The sequence below is a fragment of the Vigna umbellata genome, chromosome 5, assembly GCF_029865625.1.
Source record: "Vigna umbellata cultivar VRB3 chromosome 5, Vumbellata_1.0, whole genome shotgun sequence".
NCBI lineage: Eukaryota > Viridiplantae > Streptophyta > Magnoliopsida > Fabales > Fabaceae > Vigna > Vigna umbellata.
In genome coordinates, this window is record NC_142169.1 from 37,343,798 (window position 1) to 37,360,498 (window position 16,701).

General features: G+C 33.1%; 1 protein-coding gene across 1 annotated transcript; it reads left to right on the forward strand.

Moving 5' to 3' along the window:
• The first annotated feature begins 200 nt into the window (after window positions 1–200).
• On the forward strand, window positions 201–11,213 carry LOC124845278 (uncharacterized). The gene is made up of 3 exons (XM_088116460.1): window positions 201–347; window positions 508–1,633; window positions 8,165–11,213. The coding sequence occupies exons 1-3, from the start codon at window positions 316–318 to the stop codon at window positions 11,075–11,077; spliced, it is 4,071 nt and encodes a 1,356-aa protein (XP_087972586.1). The 5' UTR covers window positions 201–315; the 3' UTR covers window positions 11,078–11,213.
• The last annotated feature ends 5,488 nt before the right edge of the window (window positions 11,214–16,701 follow it).

The following is a 16,701-nucleotide window of genomic DNA, read 5'->3' on the forward strand; positions in this document are numbered from 1 at the left end:
TTTATAAAACAATGAAAATATGGCAATAAGATGATAAAAAAGAATTATAATGTATGGAAGTTATTTCATTGGTTGATGATAGATGTGTGTAGGGTGAGTGGATTTTTGAGAGTTGGGGTCACACTTCCCTCTCTTTCTCTCTCTCTCTCTCACGTCCTTTTCAATCATTAATTATAATACATAAAGCTAACACAAAATCATCGTCTTCTCTTCCCTTCAGCGGGAAAAAAAATCACATAATACTATCACTTTCCTCTCTCTCTTTCTCATATCGCTCTATATTCTTTCTATTTAGCATCTTGGTGACAAAGAATCATGGCGCTTGCGTTCCATGGCTTCTCCATAAGGCACACACTTATATATACATATATAGGGATCTCTTTTTAATACTTTTTATGGTTTTAATTTGTTGGGTTTTGTTTGTTTAGTGTGTTTTCACTGTTATGACTGTGACTGTAACTAACTGTGTCTCTTTCTTTCTGCGGTTGTTATGATTCGGTGTGGCAGGGACTACACTTCAAAGATAAGGGCGGTTGACGTTTTCAAATGCTGGCCATTTGCCGCCGAGGGAGTCAGCCGCTGGGAGGCCGAGTCTTGGCTTCCGCCAATGACTGTTCCCAAGTTCAGTGGATGGTCGGATGAGTTTGTCGAACTGAGATCTAACCTCCCCGGAGATGGTGGAGACCAAGGAAGGGAGAATCGGGAAAGCCAGGCGGTTTCTGATGATAGTGAGTCGGAGAAAGTGGATAAGTTTGTTAGCTGTGGATGTGATGTGGAGGAGGAGGAAGTCGAGGAGGAACAGGAGAAGATTGAGATGATTTGTCCGGTGTGCAGAGATTTCAAAGCTGCGACGCTGACGGCGGTGAACGCGCACATCGACGGTTGCCTTATGCGGAGGGTGAGAGAGGAGCGGCAGCGGATACGGCGGTTGAAATTGAAGGCGCCGAAGAAGCGATCCATCGCGGAGATTTTCGAGCTGAAGGAGGACGTGGAAGAGGAGAAGCGGCCGCCGGAGATCGAGACTGAAATGAAACTCTTGCCGCTGGACGCCTGCGAGGTTTCGAGCGCTGTCACGAAGCTCCGGTGGCTCTCGGAGCGGCTCGAGGCGCTGAGATCCAACGGAATTTCCTTCGAATCGGTGAAATCCCTCGGAGCAAAGTCAAATTCCCCGGAGAAGGAGAAATCGGAGAGGCTGCGTCCTGGATGTAGGGTTTTCAACACCGTAACGGAGACGGCAGCTAACGAGCACATCAACGGTTGCCTCGCGACCGCGATGAGGGAGGAAGGGTGCCGGAGACCGAGTTTGGATAATCCGAAGCCGAAAGCGCCGAAGAAGCGCTCTATCGCTGATATTCTCACTGTGGCGCTGCCAATCGACGGTTATGGCGACGGAAAACTCGCGGCGGAGGGAGAGATAGACGATGAAGGCGAAGAATTGGAGAAACACGGGTTCTCCGGTGTAAGAATAAAGAGTAAGAAGTGTACGAACAACATCGTAAGGAAAAAGAAAAAGGTGAAGAAGAAAAACAAGGTGGAAAAACAAAGCGTTTTGTGTCTGAACGGTGAAAGTAAGAAGATAAACAAAAGGAAGAAGAAAAAGAAGAAACTGAACATCGTGTTCACTGCAACGAAGGTATGTTTCCATGTATGTCGTTATTGGTTATACATGTCAATCAATGTCATGTTATGTTATGTATGATTTTCATGGCATAAAATATAAGTTAATCTTCCATGAATGTATGTATGCATGGTAGTACCATAATTTGGTGGGTTTTGAAGCATAAAATATTAAGCAATAGTGTAGTTTCTGTGTTGGGGTAGTTGATGGTGCCATGCGATAATAGGTTTGCGAACTCTACGCGTGGCTTTTTCTGCATCAAACTGATGCCAAAAAGTGTGGGTTCTGAGTTATTAAGAGATAGCCTTACGATTGTGATTTAGAGGAAAAGATTGAATGGTTCCTACTTTCTGGTTAGGCACTTGTGAGAAAGTTGAGGTACGAATATTGAAGATGAGGGTTTATTGATGATGGGTTGCTAGCTACTACTAGGTGAAAGAGTTGAATCTAATGATGAGAGTTTTTTTTTTCCATCTAGTTACTACTATTAGATAATAGTTTTGGGGTAAATTAACTAATGGGCCATGGGGAACTAGACAAGTGTATTCTCATCTATGATGATGACTAGTTTTTCTGACATAGGTTGGATACAGATTACAGCTGGATAAGATTTGGGTTGTGTGGGATCTGTGAGTGAAGCTTCAGAATTTAAAGGATCCTTTGTTTGGTCTGTAATAGGATGTTTTGTTATGCCATGCCAGATGACACTGCGTCTGAAAATTTACGCTGGTTTGAAGTAATATCGAGTTATTATCCTATGGACTAGTGTTTTGTTTATCAAAAGTGTTTTTTCACATTAAGAGAGATAAAAGGAGAGAAAAATATAGAAGATATTATGATATTAAAAACCATTATAAAAAATATCGTATATATCTATTAAAAAAAATGTGATTTGCGCTCTTTATTTTTCTGAAATTGAAAAAGTATGAAACGTGGGGTATGTAATTTATTAGGTAAAATAATCCTTGTCTTTTAGAGAAAATGAAATGAATGAGATCCGAACCTAGGTGGAGAGTATGTAGCTACGAAAGTGATGAGTACATGTACATGTAATTCTATCTGAATATCAGTACATTGAGGTTGCACTATACTGATATAATGTCTGATCTTTTGGTCGGTGGGGACTTTTCCCCTTGGAATACTCGAAATGAACACATTAATGCAGTTCAATTTCAAAGTTGGATTCGGTTGAAAAAACTGACATCTGAGGTCTTGTTTAAATCTACAAATTTCAACTCTAATTTTAGCTATACCTTTTCTTCCCAACGTCTCATTTTCTAATCATATTTTCTTTATACCTATCAAGTAATAATGAGTGATGAGAACAGAGTAACCTATATATGGTATCAAGACTTTCAAAGTCAGTATTCTGAACCGTATAAACAACATTTAAATATATATAGAGGTACACACAGAAATATTATATATATATAGGGGTTTGTTAACGCGCGTACGCCTGTTTTTCAGTTGGTACATTTTAGCAATGTGTACCGGATTTTAGTAGACAAAAATATCCTTATATATCATGGATTCTAAGTTTTAAGGTTAAGGGTATTTTAATAATTTTCATTCTCAAAACTAAAAAAGAAACCCCCAAACCCTTACTCATCTCTCTCATTCCTCTCAACCCTTTCTCTTTCCTCTTTCTCACTCCAATCTTTTCTCTGTCATCCCTACTGTAGCCCCAATTGAAAAAATCAGAAACACTTGCTGTTAAACAATCTTACAAAAAAATGATTTTATAATGAGTTTTCATCTTATAATTTTTGTCTTATCTAATTTTATCCAATTTTCACAAGCATAAAGGAATTGGTAATTGACCTGGAAAAAATTCAGAAATACTCGTTGTTAAACAATTTCTTACAAAAAATGATTTTATAATGAGTTTTTAGTTTATAATTTTTGTCTTATCTAATTTTATCTAATTTTCACAAGCATAATGACATCAAAGGAATTGGTAATTGGCCTGAAAAAAAATCAGAAACACTCAGTTGTTAAACAATTTCTTACAAAAAAATGACTTTATAATGAGTTTTCATTTTATAATTTTTGTCGTATATAATTTTATCTAATTTTCACAAGCATAATGACATCAGAAAGAATTGGTAATTGGCCTGTAGGGTTTTTTTAGAGATGATGATTCAACAAATACAGATGATGAAATTAGAGAGGTTAGTGAAGATGGTGAGATTGAAGAGATCTTGAATGAACCTTTGCCTTAAAGGTGAATATGTCAATGACTCAACTCTTTACAAAGGAAAATTTTTTAAAGGCATGTGTTTCTGATTTTTTTCAATTGGGGCTACAGTAGGGATGACAGAGAAAAGGTTGGAGTGAGAGAGATGAAAGAGAAAGGATTGAGAGGAATGAGAGAGGTGAGTAAGGGTTTGGGGGTTTCTTTTTTTTTTTTTTAAGTTTTGAAAATGAAAATTATTAAAATACCCTTAACCTTAAAACTTGGAATCCATACTATATAAGGATATTTTTGTCTACTAAAATCTGGTACACATTGCTAAAATGTACCAACTGAAAAACAGGCGTACGCGCGTTAGCAAACCCCATATATATATATATATATATATAATATTATTCATAGTATGAACATGTGTCCAACTTTTAAGAATTTAAAGTGCGTTTTGATTATTAACAATATCATGCATTTATTTGCCCTTACATTACCTCCAAATAGATACTCTAGCTATATTTTGTCCTCATTAATAAATCTCGTTATACAGTCAGAGATACTTCATTTCTTCTTTTAAAGATTCGCTCATTCTTGCATTTTTCTTAAAAGTTAAAATGTGCATGATTGTGTGATATCATAATAATAATCATTTATCCGTAACTGTGTGCCTGAACTTTTGCTAGACGTAAGTGTTTTTTATTTATTTTTGGCAGAATTATGTAAAATGTAAATATAATAGTTGAATATCCAAATTATTTATTGAAATTAAAACTACACATACTTTAACCCCTTAAAAAAGTTGTAAATACAAGTAGAAACAACGTGGCCACGAATGTGTATTCAATTTTTCATAATAATGAAAAAGAATATATATATCTTACAGAGGTTTTAGTTTTTAGTTTTTCAATATTTTTTATTTTAATAATTATATATTGAATAAAATAATAGGAAAACTTGTAAAAAATATAAAAGAATCGTTTTTATGAACTTTAGCCTTTAAATTAAAGGATTAATATTTTGTACATATAAAATTTTAAAGATTATTGAATAACCTTGTTTTCTAAATTATTTGATAAATTATAGGAAAATTGACAAGAATTCTAATTTGTACTAAAATTATGCTTACCATTTTTTTCCAGTATATTAAAGAACTTAATATACTATTCTGTCAAGCAATGTTTCCCTTTTTGATTATACAAAGTGAATATTTTGCGAAAGAATACTATTATTCAGTTACTACAATTTTGGTTATTTTACTATAAAATGCAAAAATAAAGTAGAAAAAAAATTGTTGTTAGGACTGAGAAGGCATCGAACTTTGAATCCATAAATATATATATAATTGAGTAAATTTAAGTATTGGTTAAAAGATAAAAGAACTTGAGTATTAATTTAATTTGGCATAAAAATTTACCATATATTCATACAACAAGACAATGTACATAGATCATCTTATTTTTGAAAGTGAGGATTCGAGTTGACTACATATTACATAGTTAAGGATTACATAAGCTTAATTTCCATGCTATCAAATTATTAACTATTATCATGAAATGAATAAGCTCTTAAAAGTTTCCTTTATTAATAATGTCCACCTTTAGGCATATACGTAGTTAATACTATTAGTTAAAATGATAATATTTTTCTTTCCTCGCTATTATAAATAAGATAAAATTTCGAAACATAACACCCTTAGAGTGCGCTGATCACATCTGCAGTTTCTTTTGAGCACAATATTTAACTTATACGCAATTTTTATATTTATGGGTTTAATCTTTACACAATCAATGAAAATTATGTCTATACGATGATTTTTGTGTAGTCATATATTGTTCAAATATATCATTGCATCACAAACTCACAGTCACTGCTTAGGAAATTGGACTCTTGTAATGGTGTGTGAACTCATTGGATGTTAGACAAACTTTTACGATAATTGTTTAACACTTGAACTGAACTTATTTAAAGTTTTAACTAAAATCATTATCAAGGATATTTAGACTGATATCATTTCTATTACAGGTACGTTTAGACAGATATATTTTGTAAGAGATTTTAATTTTTAATACACATTCTCTAACTTAATTATTCTTAAAAGTGAAATAAAAAATCTAAAACAAAAAGTTAGCATAAATTTATTTACTTTAAGAATTAAAATACATTATGCTTCATCATTATACTACATAATAGGTTTGGAAGATAAAAATTTACATCTAATTTTAAAGCCATCAATTAATACTGTTCTGCAATACCACATTTATTTACTGTTTCCTTTAAGGAAGAAAAAGAAAGTAACTTAATTGTGATAAATTTGCTATATGTATTTACTGTTTCTTTTAAGGAGGAGAAAGAAAGTAACTTAATTAATCGTGATATTATTAGTATTATGGCATGTTTAGGGTTATTAATTACTGCTCATTTGCTTCTAATTTATGCAAACTGAAAATACACAGCAAAAGGTAGTTATTGAGATATTTAGGGAATTATATCCATTATTTTTTACATTATACATAGAAATAGTTTGCTATGAAATCATACTTATTATCTCTGTACCCAAAAAGAAAGAAAACCAGACAAGTCTTTACCCGACTGAAATTACTTTTCTCGTTTGAAATTATACAGTAAAATGACTAATTTCGAGAGCTTTGCTTTAATAAATTAAGGAATTTATTTGCCTCAGCAACATATATGCATCTTTCTCACTTCCTGTCTATGATTAAGAGTGGGAGATATGATAGGGTTAGTAATAGTACTTTAAAGTTGTTTAATTTTTTTCCTAGTCAATTAATCTAATTTTTAAAGAAAAAAAAATATTATTGTATTCTTGAAAATAAGTACTTTTGTTGTGTTCAATAATTAAGTTTAAATGTAATATATAAAACTATGAATTATTTAAAATTCTTTAATTTTTTATAAATAAAATAAATTATTTAAAATTAATATAACATAATACAAATCATAAATTACAATTTTCTAATATAAAAAAAAAAATGACAAACATAAGTAATACATTCAAAAACATTCTTATATTTCTTATTTCTATAACGGTCCATAATGGAGTTCAACACAAATTTTGGAAATTGCATTGATTCTAAAACAGATTAATTTTAAAAGTTTATTTTGACATCAATAATTTTAAAATTTAAAAAGGTACGATTGTTTAAGCTTAAATAATTTTATGTATAATTATTTCTTTCAGGGTTTCTTTGCTTAATTATTGTTTTTAATTTTAGGAAATATTATCAGAATATTTTGTATGTTTTGTTTTTTTAAATTACAAAATAGTATAAATTATTGATGTAACATCCCATAATGTTACTATGAATAACATAGTCAACTAAATATATTTTATTAACAACTTGAACATAAACATGTAAATATAAATATAAGTAGTACATAAACATGCATAAAAGAAATATAACCCATTTAAAGACATAAATTTAGAAAACAACTCAAATAAATTTTATATATATATATATATATATATATATATATATATATATATATATATATATACACACACACGCACACACACGTCTTTTAAAAGGGTAAATTAACTCTTTCATAAACTAAAACATGCACGCATATTTGGGACTTTAAGAAGACTGAATTGCACTAACACCTTCCAAAAACTCAAGTCCTACTTTGAAACATTTTTAATTGAAAAATTAACTTTTCTGTAAACTACTAATAAATGGCATAAGAAGCTTCCCCCTCAAGTTTTCTTGTAATGCATACCATTTTATTTTATTTACTCTGATGTTATTAATATGATTCGTAATTCCCAGACAAATTATATGAACGTTCATTCATTTCCCTTACTAAAATAACATACATGTCTTATGAGTCTCTATATAAAATCAAATCATTATTTTTAATTATTTATCGTATTAAAAGGGATTTTTTGTCTTTCTTAATTATTTAATCTATACTTAAACTATTTCCATTAATTAAGCCTAATGAAATTCATACAAATATTAATTAAAATAAAACTACCATTTAAACCAAATTTTGAAGTTAAGAGTTTAAATGTTCATATTCTATATATACAACAAGAGAGATTATGCATTTTACGTATATTTATTAATTATAAATACTCTTATAATGCGTGTGTCGGCGATACCTGCTAGTTTGAAGAAGTGTGATTCCTCTGCCTGAAAATGGTGGAAGTTTAGGAAAGAAGAAAAGAAGCAAAATGGGAGGAAAGAAGAAAAGAAGCAAAATGGGAGGAAAGAAGAGGAAATAAGCCATTTGGAATCCAAAATTTGATTCCACTGTGTTATTTTTTACGTTACTTCTGCGTTTGTTGTTATTTATCATTATTAGGCTTAATCAAGTTAGTTAAATTTTGAATGTCTCAGGAGGATGCTTGTAAACGCAAAATGCAGAATCCAGTACATAGTTTAAGGAAGCTAGGTACTGTTGGGAATAAAAAGGTTAAACTTGATGACATTGATGCTTCTTCTGCACGTGAGATGAAATTGGGTGCAAAGATTGTATCAGTAGATAAGAAGGAAAAGCTGAAAAACTGGGACTTGGTTGTAAAGCAACAAAAGGCAGTGTCTCCCGTTCATGACACTCTTAAGAATCACAAACATATTTCTGGAAGTACTTCAAGTGGTAGTAACATTCAAAATGATACTGAGGAAAGCCACTACGATGTTCAAGTACCATCATTGGATAAGCATTTGGGATTTTCTGTTGAGGATTCTATACTTAGTCCGAAAAAGAGAAACTCTTTTGATGAAACCGTGTTGAGTTTATCTTCAGATACGCTGACCTCTTCATTTGGAAAAGAGCAGTCCTCTGGAAATGTTGGAGGAAGTTCCAATTTGGAAGAAAGAAGAAAGGACAACACTGCCATTAACACAGATAACAGGAAGGACGTTAGTCCTATAGTTGAAAGTAAACAGTTTTCCAATATCCTGGGACAAGTTTTTGTACAAAATATTTTGAAGCCGTGTACCAATCTAGAGAAATCAAAAAACTTATTTGAGAACCCTGAATCATTATCCCACATGACAGTTTGTGATAATAATTTGCACCGGTTTGATGGCAACACAACCACTCTGCATGATAACGGTTCTAGATCTCTTTCAGCATTTCAAGGGGGGCAGAGTTCTGGCATAAATACGCAAGCGTGTGAATCTGAAGCTTTTAGTTACGCTGGAAAATTCATTGATCATTTGGGAGGTCCAACTTTTCAACCTAAACATGCAAATACAAGGACTTATTTGGAGCCTTCACCCTCTTATTCTGCTTCCTGTGATGAAATAAATGAGAGACCTGAATTTCCATTCCGCACACATGGAAACAAGGATAATAATGGCCAGGCTTTGGGTGGCCGATCGTTGTCAGGCACATTTTCTGCAGATATGGTTGCTAATTCGTTTCTTCTGCCTGGATGGGGTAAAGGAAGCGCAAAGAATCACTGCATGGAGCAGAACTCTTATGGTTTGCCACTCAATTCTCATGGTGAGCTAATCAACTTCGGTTCAGGTGGAAAAGTTGGGATGATCCAACCAGAGACATCATGTACTTTTAGAGGTTCTTTAATAGCACCTGTGGATAATGTTTTCCATGAAAATAGTCAGGACTATTTAAGGATTGGTAAGAGGCATGTTGTTCAGAAGACTCCTCAAGACCGGGGAAATCCATTTCCGCACTATTCAGGTAGTTGGTTAGGTGTTAGAGAGTTACACAGCAGGAAGAATGAAGATATCTACCCGCATAATTCTGATTGTTGTTCCAATCTCCATCTCCAGCCACTTGATTCAGAAGTGAACCTTTTGAGAAACCCTTTCATTGAAAAAAATCAACTTGGCAAGGTGCCAAATCATAGGGAATATGGAATTATTTCTCCAAGAGGTAGCCCGGGTCTTGTTTCATCTATTTCCAGCCAACCAACAATGAGGTTGATGGGAAAAGATGTTCCCATTGGTAGAAGCAGCAAAGAAAAGCAGCAAATTTTCGGAGGAGTTATTTGGGCTGAAGAGGAATCCAGAAGAAGGCATTATTCTGAAGATGATGATTCTTTGTTAGGAAGATGTTATATGCGTGATTGGTCTACTGGTTCTAATTTACAGAGACAAACTGAGAATGTGTTACAATCTGTGAAAATTCAAAGCAATCAAGCATTGCAAAGTACCCTGTTGATGAAAGCTCCAAACTCTGAATTTATCAACCTGCAAAGTGATCATATATCTCAGAATGCAAGCCTTGGAACCAGCAGAAATACTAGTACTAATTTGCGTCGTATTTCCGAAGTACCTACTTCCTGTGCAATATATTCAAGGCAACCAGAACACTTGCCCGAGCAGTTTGTATCCGGAGCTAAAACACCAGGACTCTGCTTTCATTCTCAGGTACCATCTAGTCCTTACAATTTCCATCTGTCTACTTTAAGCAACGGTGAGCAGAATGGAGAGAAGAAGCGCCATCGTGTAACAAATTCAGCTTTTGGATTTCCGTTCTTGCACCCAATTGTTGAAGAACAGGCCAAATCATCTTGGTTCAAGAGGTCCTATACCAGTTTTCCAGCATCTTCATTAGGCTCAACATATCAAAAGATGCCTGGGAGCTCTACTACTACAAGTTTTCATCAAAATGCATGGAGAAATGATTCAACAACCCCATTCGTGAATCATTCAGATGTTTTGCATCCTAATTCTGGGACTTCTCACTATCCCAGGAACAGCCCTCTTTCCCCAAAATCTAGTACTCATCCTCATTCTCCATATGCTTCAGTTTCCAGCGTTGCCATAGATGGTTGTAGAAAAATACTTAGGGTCACTGACAGAGTGAAATTAGATGATATGATTGCCAAAGACCAGCATCCATGCACCAATGCCAGGAAGAGACCCGCAGCTAATACTTTTGATCCTGCAATACCTAACAAGTTACTTAATATAGAAATGCACACAAACTCAAGTCCCATGACAGGGCTGGGTCGAGTGACTTCAAGTACAAATTTGCCAAAAAACACCAGAGAAGTTGAACTTAATCTCCAAGTGGGTGCAAGAAGTGAATGTGTTTTGAATGAAGCTCGGAATCTAAATCCCACAAGCCATTTTGGCTTTGGTTGTTCAGACCAGGATGGCGTGGTAGAATCAGGTCCTGTGAAACTCGGTCTTGGTGCTAAGCATATTCTGAAACCGTCACAGAATCTGGATAACTCAACACCGATCCATTCTGCCATTTCTATTGCTGCGACTTCTGACTGTGGTAGGGATCTAGAACTTCAAGGAAAATTGACAAAAATGTACATATTTTAAGTGTAAATCATCATTTATGATGAGACCTTTTGCTATGGACACCCGTGAACATAACAGAATCGTCCATGTATAATATTGTTAGCTTGCTGAAACAGGTGAGATATAGATCTTTTAGCATCTTCGCAATCCTGGGAAATGTTCAATAGCTTTTGACTAAACTCTACCGTTTGCAGATTTTTTTAGCTGAAGAGTGCAGTTACAAAGAAATATTGTTATATTTTTTGTTGTTTGAATCTGAAGGATGGGATTGTTATAATTTCATCAGAAAATTTCCTACGGAGTTACTATTCAAAATAAAACTTTTTGTTTGAATAATGAAGTAGAATATAAAGTCTTCTTGACAGGTTTAAATCATCGGTATCATTAAGGCCACGTTGCTTTGAGTGAATTTGAGGGAGTGAATTTGAAGGGATTTGAGAGGATTTAAAGATAAATTTTTTTGTCGTTTATTTGAGTGAATTTGGAGGTAAATGAGAGTGAATTTGGAAATAAAATTTGTGAGAATTAGTATAGAATTGTATTGACGTGACAAATTAGAAAGATTTATTTTCAAATTCATTCTCATTTACCTCCAAATTCACTCAAATAAACGGCAAAAAAATTTATCTTCAAATTTTCTTAAATTCCCTCAAATCTACTCAAAAGAACAGGACCTAAGAGCGATAGCTATAATGATGACAGGAAATTTAAAATTGGTAATAAAACAATTATCAAAGAGTACGAGTGTATAATAGTTGTTTGGTTAAAAATGTTGAAAATTAGTTAAAGCATCTGCAAAGTTGTATGAATTTGGAGGCAATTAAAGTAGCCCTAATTCTTTAGGGTACAAACTTTTGATTGAAAATCTGAAAAACTTTAAGATACAAATTATTGGCCAATTATGTTTAAAAATTGTATTGAATATGCTAAATCTTCTCAGAAATGTAAAAAATACGGAGCTATACAGTAAGTGTCTATAAATTAGCATAGTAAAAGGGAGAAATCCAATCCGTTTTTTTCTGGCCGACCTACTATAAACATGTTAAATACGGGTAATGGTTCGCCATTATAACATCTTTTAATTAATTAATTAATTAATATTTTTTATTAAATAAAATAACTATTACATTTATGTATTAAATTATTTTATTATAATTAATAATTAAAACTTAATTTGAAAGTGTTAATATTTAAATTATAGTTTTAATTTTAAAAAAAAGGTTAATGGATTAGCTTGTCGCTTTTGGTCTTCTAATTTAGTAGAGTAGATGATGAGCACAAATAGTTGTGCTTGTTTTGGATAAGTTAGCGAGCTAGCTTGTGAGATGTAGTCTACTTTGAAGGTTACTTTCTCCACCACTACAGGTTGCTCCCTACACCTTCTCAACTTTTTTTATTTCCAAAACTCACCTTATTTAAATATTTATTTTTTACTTTTATCTATTTTAATCTAAAACTCTAATCTAATTCTACTCCCTTTCACTCTTCACTGCAGCAGCCTCCACACCCCCACATCATAGAAAACCCTAATCTAATCCCACTCCCTTTCACTCTTCCTTGTCGCAACCCTTACAGCCCTGCACCACAAAAACTTCTTTTCTTCCTCTCTTCCTATTTCCCTTTTTCACTGTCACGGCCTCACACCCCCACACCCTCACAGAAATTTTATTTTTTTCCTTTCACTCTCTTCTTCCTCTCCTCCTAATACTTCTCTTATTTGTGATTTTCGTTTCCTCCTCCACTTTTTATGCTTTCATTATCACTAAGTTGACTCCAGAGATGGTTGGTTCGCGAAGAAGAGTGTGGTTTATGGTTGATTTCACCCTAAAAATGCTGGTATTTGTGTGTTGTTGTTTGAAAAACATAGAAAAAGCCAAACGCGAAGCCTGAACAGATATGAGAGATCCCTTTGGCTTTCAACGGATCTTGATTTCCGTCGATGGATATCAAGATTTGTTGAAGGCCCAACGAATCTCGCATATGTCTTTGCGTTTGGCTTCTCTTATTTTATTTTTTGGTTTTAGTTTGTTAATTTTATTTTTTTGTATAAATTTTTATGAGTAGTATATAATTTTAGATTTTGAATTATTTATTAATTTAATTATAATTATTTAATTTGTTTAAAATTTGTTCTGTATAAAAGAAAATTGTTCAAAGATCAAATGAATCTTGATTTTCGTTAACGGATGTCAAGATCCGTTGAAGGCCAAATATATCTCTCATATTCGTTGATATGCAGGACAAATTGAGAATAAGGAGGTGTAAGTAGCAACTTGTGGTGGTGGAGGGAATAACCCTCGTCTATTTTATTCCTATTACTACAAGTGTCAAAGTAAATTAGTCCAACTCATATCTTCAGCTAAAGTTGACTAAATTCAATGAACTTAAAATTTGTAACTCAATTAAGACCCATCACTGGTTTGTGGAATTGACTCACTTTTATTTTTTATTTATTTTATTTATTTATTACATATAGTTATTGTAGTATAATTATATCATAGTGAATTGACTCGATTCATTTTGCACAACAATAACACATTTCACCAAACATTATTATAAAAATATTAGTTAAAAATTATACGAAATTTGATAAACAAATAAATTAATCATTCAAAATATTTAAACATTATTGAACAAATTTCTAATATTTTAAAATATCAAACTATCAATCTACATAATTAAAATCCATAAATAATTATAATAACAAATTGTAAAATAATTATAATAAACAAATTGAGTGACAAGTCAATTTTTTGTTTAACCTAATTTAACTTAAATATGTGATGAGTTAGATTGACTCAAGTTAAAATTTACTTGAACATCTCTACTAAGTGATTCTAACAGTTTCAATAGTCTCTTCTCAAGCTGGATGGTGTATACTCACTAATCCAAGCTTGGGAACGACATGGGAACTTACTAAAAATGTCAACTAACTTTTCATCTGAGCGAACAGGGAGAAGATGCAAGACATTAGCTTGGATCTTCTCACGTACAACATGGCAATCTAATTTTATATGTTCCGTCCTTTCATGGAAGCTCTGGTTATGAGCTATATGCCTAGTAAACTTGTTGTCACAATATAGAGCAGGAGTGCTAGCAGCCTTAAGATGAAGGTCTTGAAGAAGATAATGGATCTAGTGTACCTCAAACACAATAGCAGCTAAGAAACGGTATTATGCTTCGGTGGAAGATTTGGAAATAGTGCTTTGCTTCTTGGATTTCCTTGAGATAAGAGATGAACCAACAAAGATGCAAAAACCCGTAGTAGATCTTATAGTGTTATGGCAGGTTTCCCAATCTGAGCCATTGAAGGATTATATTTGCACTTGTGAATCAATAGTAAAGAAGAGTCCCTTTGAAGGGTTGGACTTGATGTACCTAAGGATATGCTACACAACCTGATAGTGCTAGTTAGTGGATAATTGCATAAAGTGGCTTAACAAATTAATAGAGAAACATAATTCAAGTCTAGCATTAGTGAGATAAAGCAACTTCCCTATTAACCTTCGATAGGAGTTAGGATTGTCCAAGTAACTTTCTGAGTTTGTATCACTTAGAAAGGGTATAGAACAGGGTTTGCATCCTAGCATTCTTATTTCTTCAAGGATGTCTAGAGCATATTTCCTTTGAGAAAGATGAAAACCCTTCTTAGATCTGTCCACTTCAAAGCTTAGGAAGTTCTTAAGTTCTCCTAGATTCTTGATTTGAAACCTATTATGCAATAGGACCTTTATGCGATTGATCTTTTTGATCGAATTCCCTGCTATAATGATGTCATCTACATAGACAAGAAGAGTTGTTAAATCTATAGTAGTGAGCTTAGCAACTGGGGAGAAGGTATCTAGATGATTTATTCCTTTTTGTTGGGTATAACCTTTGGCTACTAAACGAGCCTTATGTGCCATCAACTTTGTATTTGCTCTTGTACACCCATCTACACCCGATAGGAGTTTTTCCATGAGGTAATTGTGTTAGATACCAAGTATTATTATCATGTAAAGTCTTGATTTCTTTCTGTATAGCATTTGCCCACTCATGTGTGGTTTTGGCCTCATCATAGGAGTAGAGTTCATTGTTGGCAGTGATGGCCATAGCGTATTTTAAATGTTTCTCAAACAAAGAAATATAAGACAACATATCAAAAATGGGGTAAGGAGTCTTGAAATTATTTATTAACTTGATATATGTAGTCATTTAGGTACCCTGGGAGTCCTTCTAACTTTGATGGATCTTCTGTGAGTGTGATTTTCTTCACTTTTAGCAGAGTTGTTATTGTTGTTGTTATTGTTAGTATCAATCAACTCAGATTGCCTCTAGTCATTAGTGCCCCTTTCAACTAGTCCCTCAATATCAATGGAATTGTAGCTGCATAGAAGGTCATTAAGAAACAGTTTTGTCTTTCTTCGTATTGTTAGCTTCTCTATTGTTTTGCTGGTCTTTATAAGGAAAAATATCTTCATAGAAGATGACATTTCTACTTATGAAAAGTTCTCTAATGTTGATGTCAAGAACAAAATAACCCTTGACATCATTCTTATAACCAAGAAGGACTCCCTTTCCTAGCTCTAAGGTCAAGTTTACTTCTATTACTTTCAAGAGTGGAAGCAAAGCATAGACACCCAAAGGATTTTAAATTCAGATAAGTGGAAGGAGCATCATACATTAGATCATAGGGAGTTTTGTCATTAAGAACAGGGGAAGGTATCCTATTTATTGAATATATAGCATGATTGATATCATACGACCAATAAGCATTAGGACCATTGGATTGAAAAAGAAGGCTACGAGTTATGTTAAGTATGTGTGGATGTTTGCACTCCACAATAGAATTCTGTTGAGGAGTTTCAACATAACTCTTTTCATGATAGATGCCATGATAATCATAAAGATTGACACAATTAAATTCATATCAATTGTCAGATCTAATAGTTTTAACAGTCTTATTAAACTAATTTTTAATCCTGATAATGAAATTCTGCAACAAATCTCTAGTTTGGCCTTTATTGTGCATTAAGAAAGCTTAGGTATGCCTGTTGTAATCATCAACTAGAATGAGGAAATATTCATGACCATGAACAAAAGGAGTGGAAATAGGCCCCATATATCACAATGAATTATTTCAAAACATTTAGCGAACAAAGAAGTACTTCTAGGAAATGGAAATTTATGTTGTTTAGCATAGTGACATGTATCACAAAGAATATCAGAAGTCATTTATACATAAGGACAAATTTTACATATTTGTTCTACAATTTTGTGTCCTGGATGGCCTAATCTATAGTGCCACAAATTTACATTAACACGTTCATAAGAGAAAACAGATTTGTGAGTAAAATCTTGGTCACGAATGGAAAAAGACTATAAGTAATAGAGATCCTTGCAGACACTAGCACACTCTAACATCTCAGAAGAAAATGTTAGAATGTAAGAATATATAAGACATTAAAGATAATGAAATCTTAAGAAAATTGAATAGTTCTTACACGTTCAGTAGTGATAATAGAATTATTTGGAAGTTTGACAAATGTGGGTTTAATTTTATAAAAGGTGACAAAGCATTTTTTTTCTCATGGGTCACATGATCAGTGGCCCACTGTCTATAATCTAAGAAAAGGTACCTTATTTGTCCTCTGTTGTGTTTCTCT

Bases quoted from the DNA above. Each gene is read 5' to 3' on its own strand.
- LOC124845278 (XM_088116460.1), top strand. From the start codon at position 316: ATGGCGCTTGCGTTCCATGGCTTCTCCATAAG. The intron at 348-507 runs GCACACACTTAT...TCGGTGTGGCAG, and splicing joins TTCCATGGCTTCTCCATAAG to GGACTACACTTCAAAGATAA. The intron at 1,634-8,164 runs GTATGTTTCCAT...TGAATGTCTCAG, and splicing joins TCGTGTTCACTGCAACGAAG to GAGGATGCTTGTAAACGCAA.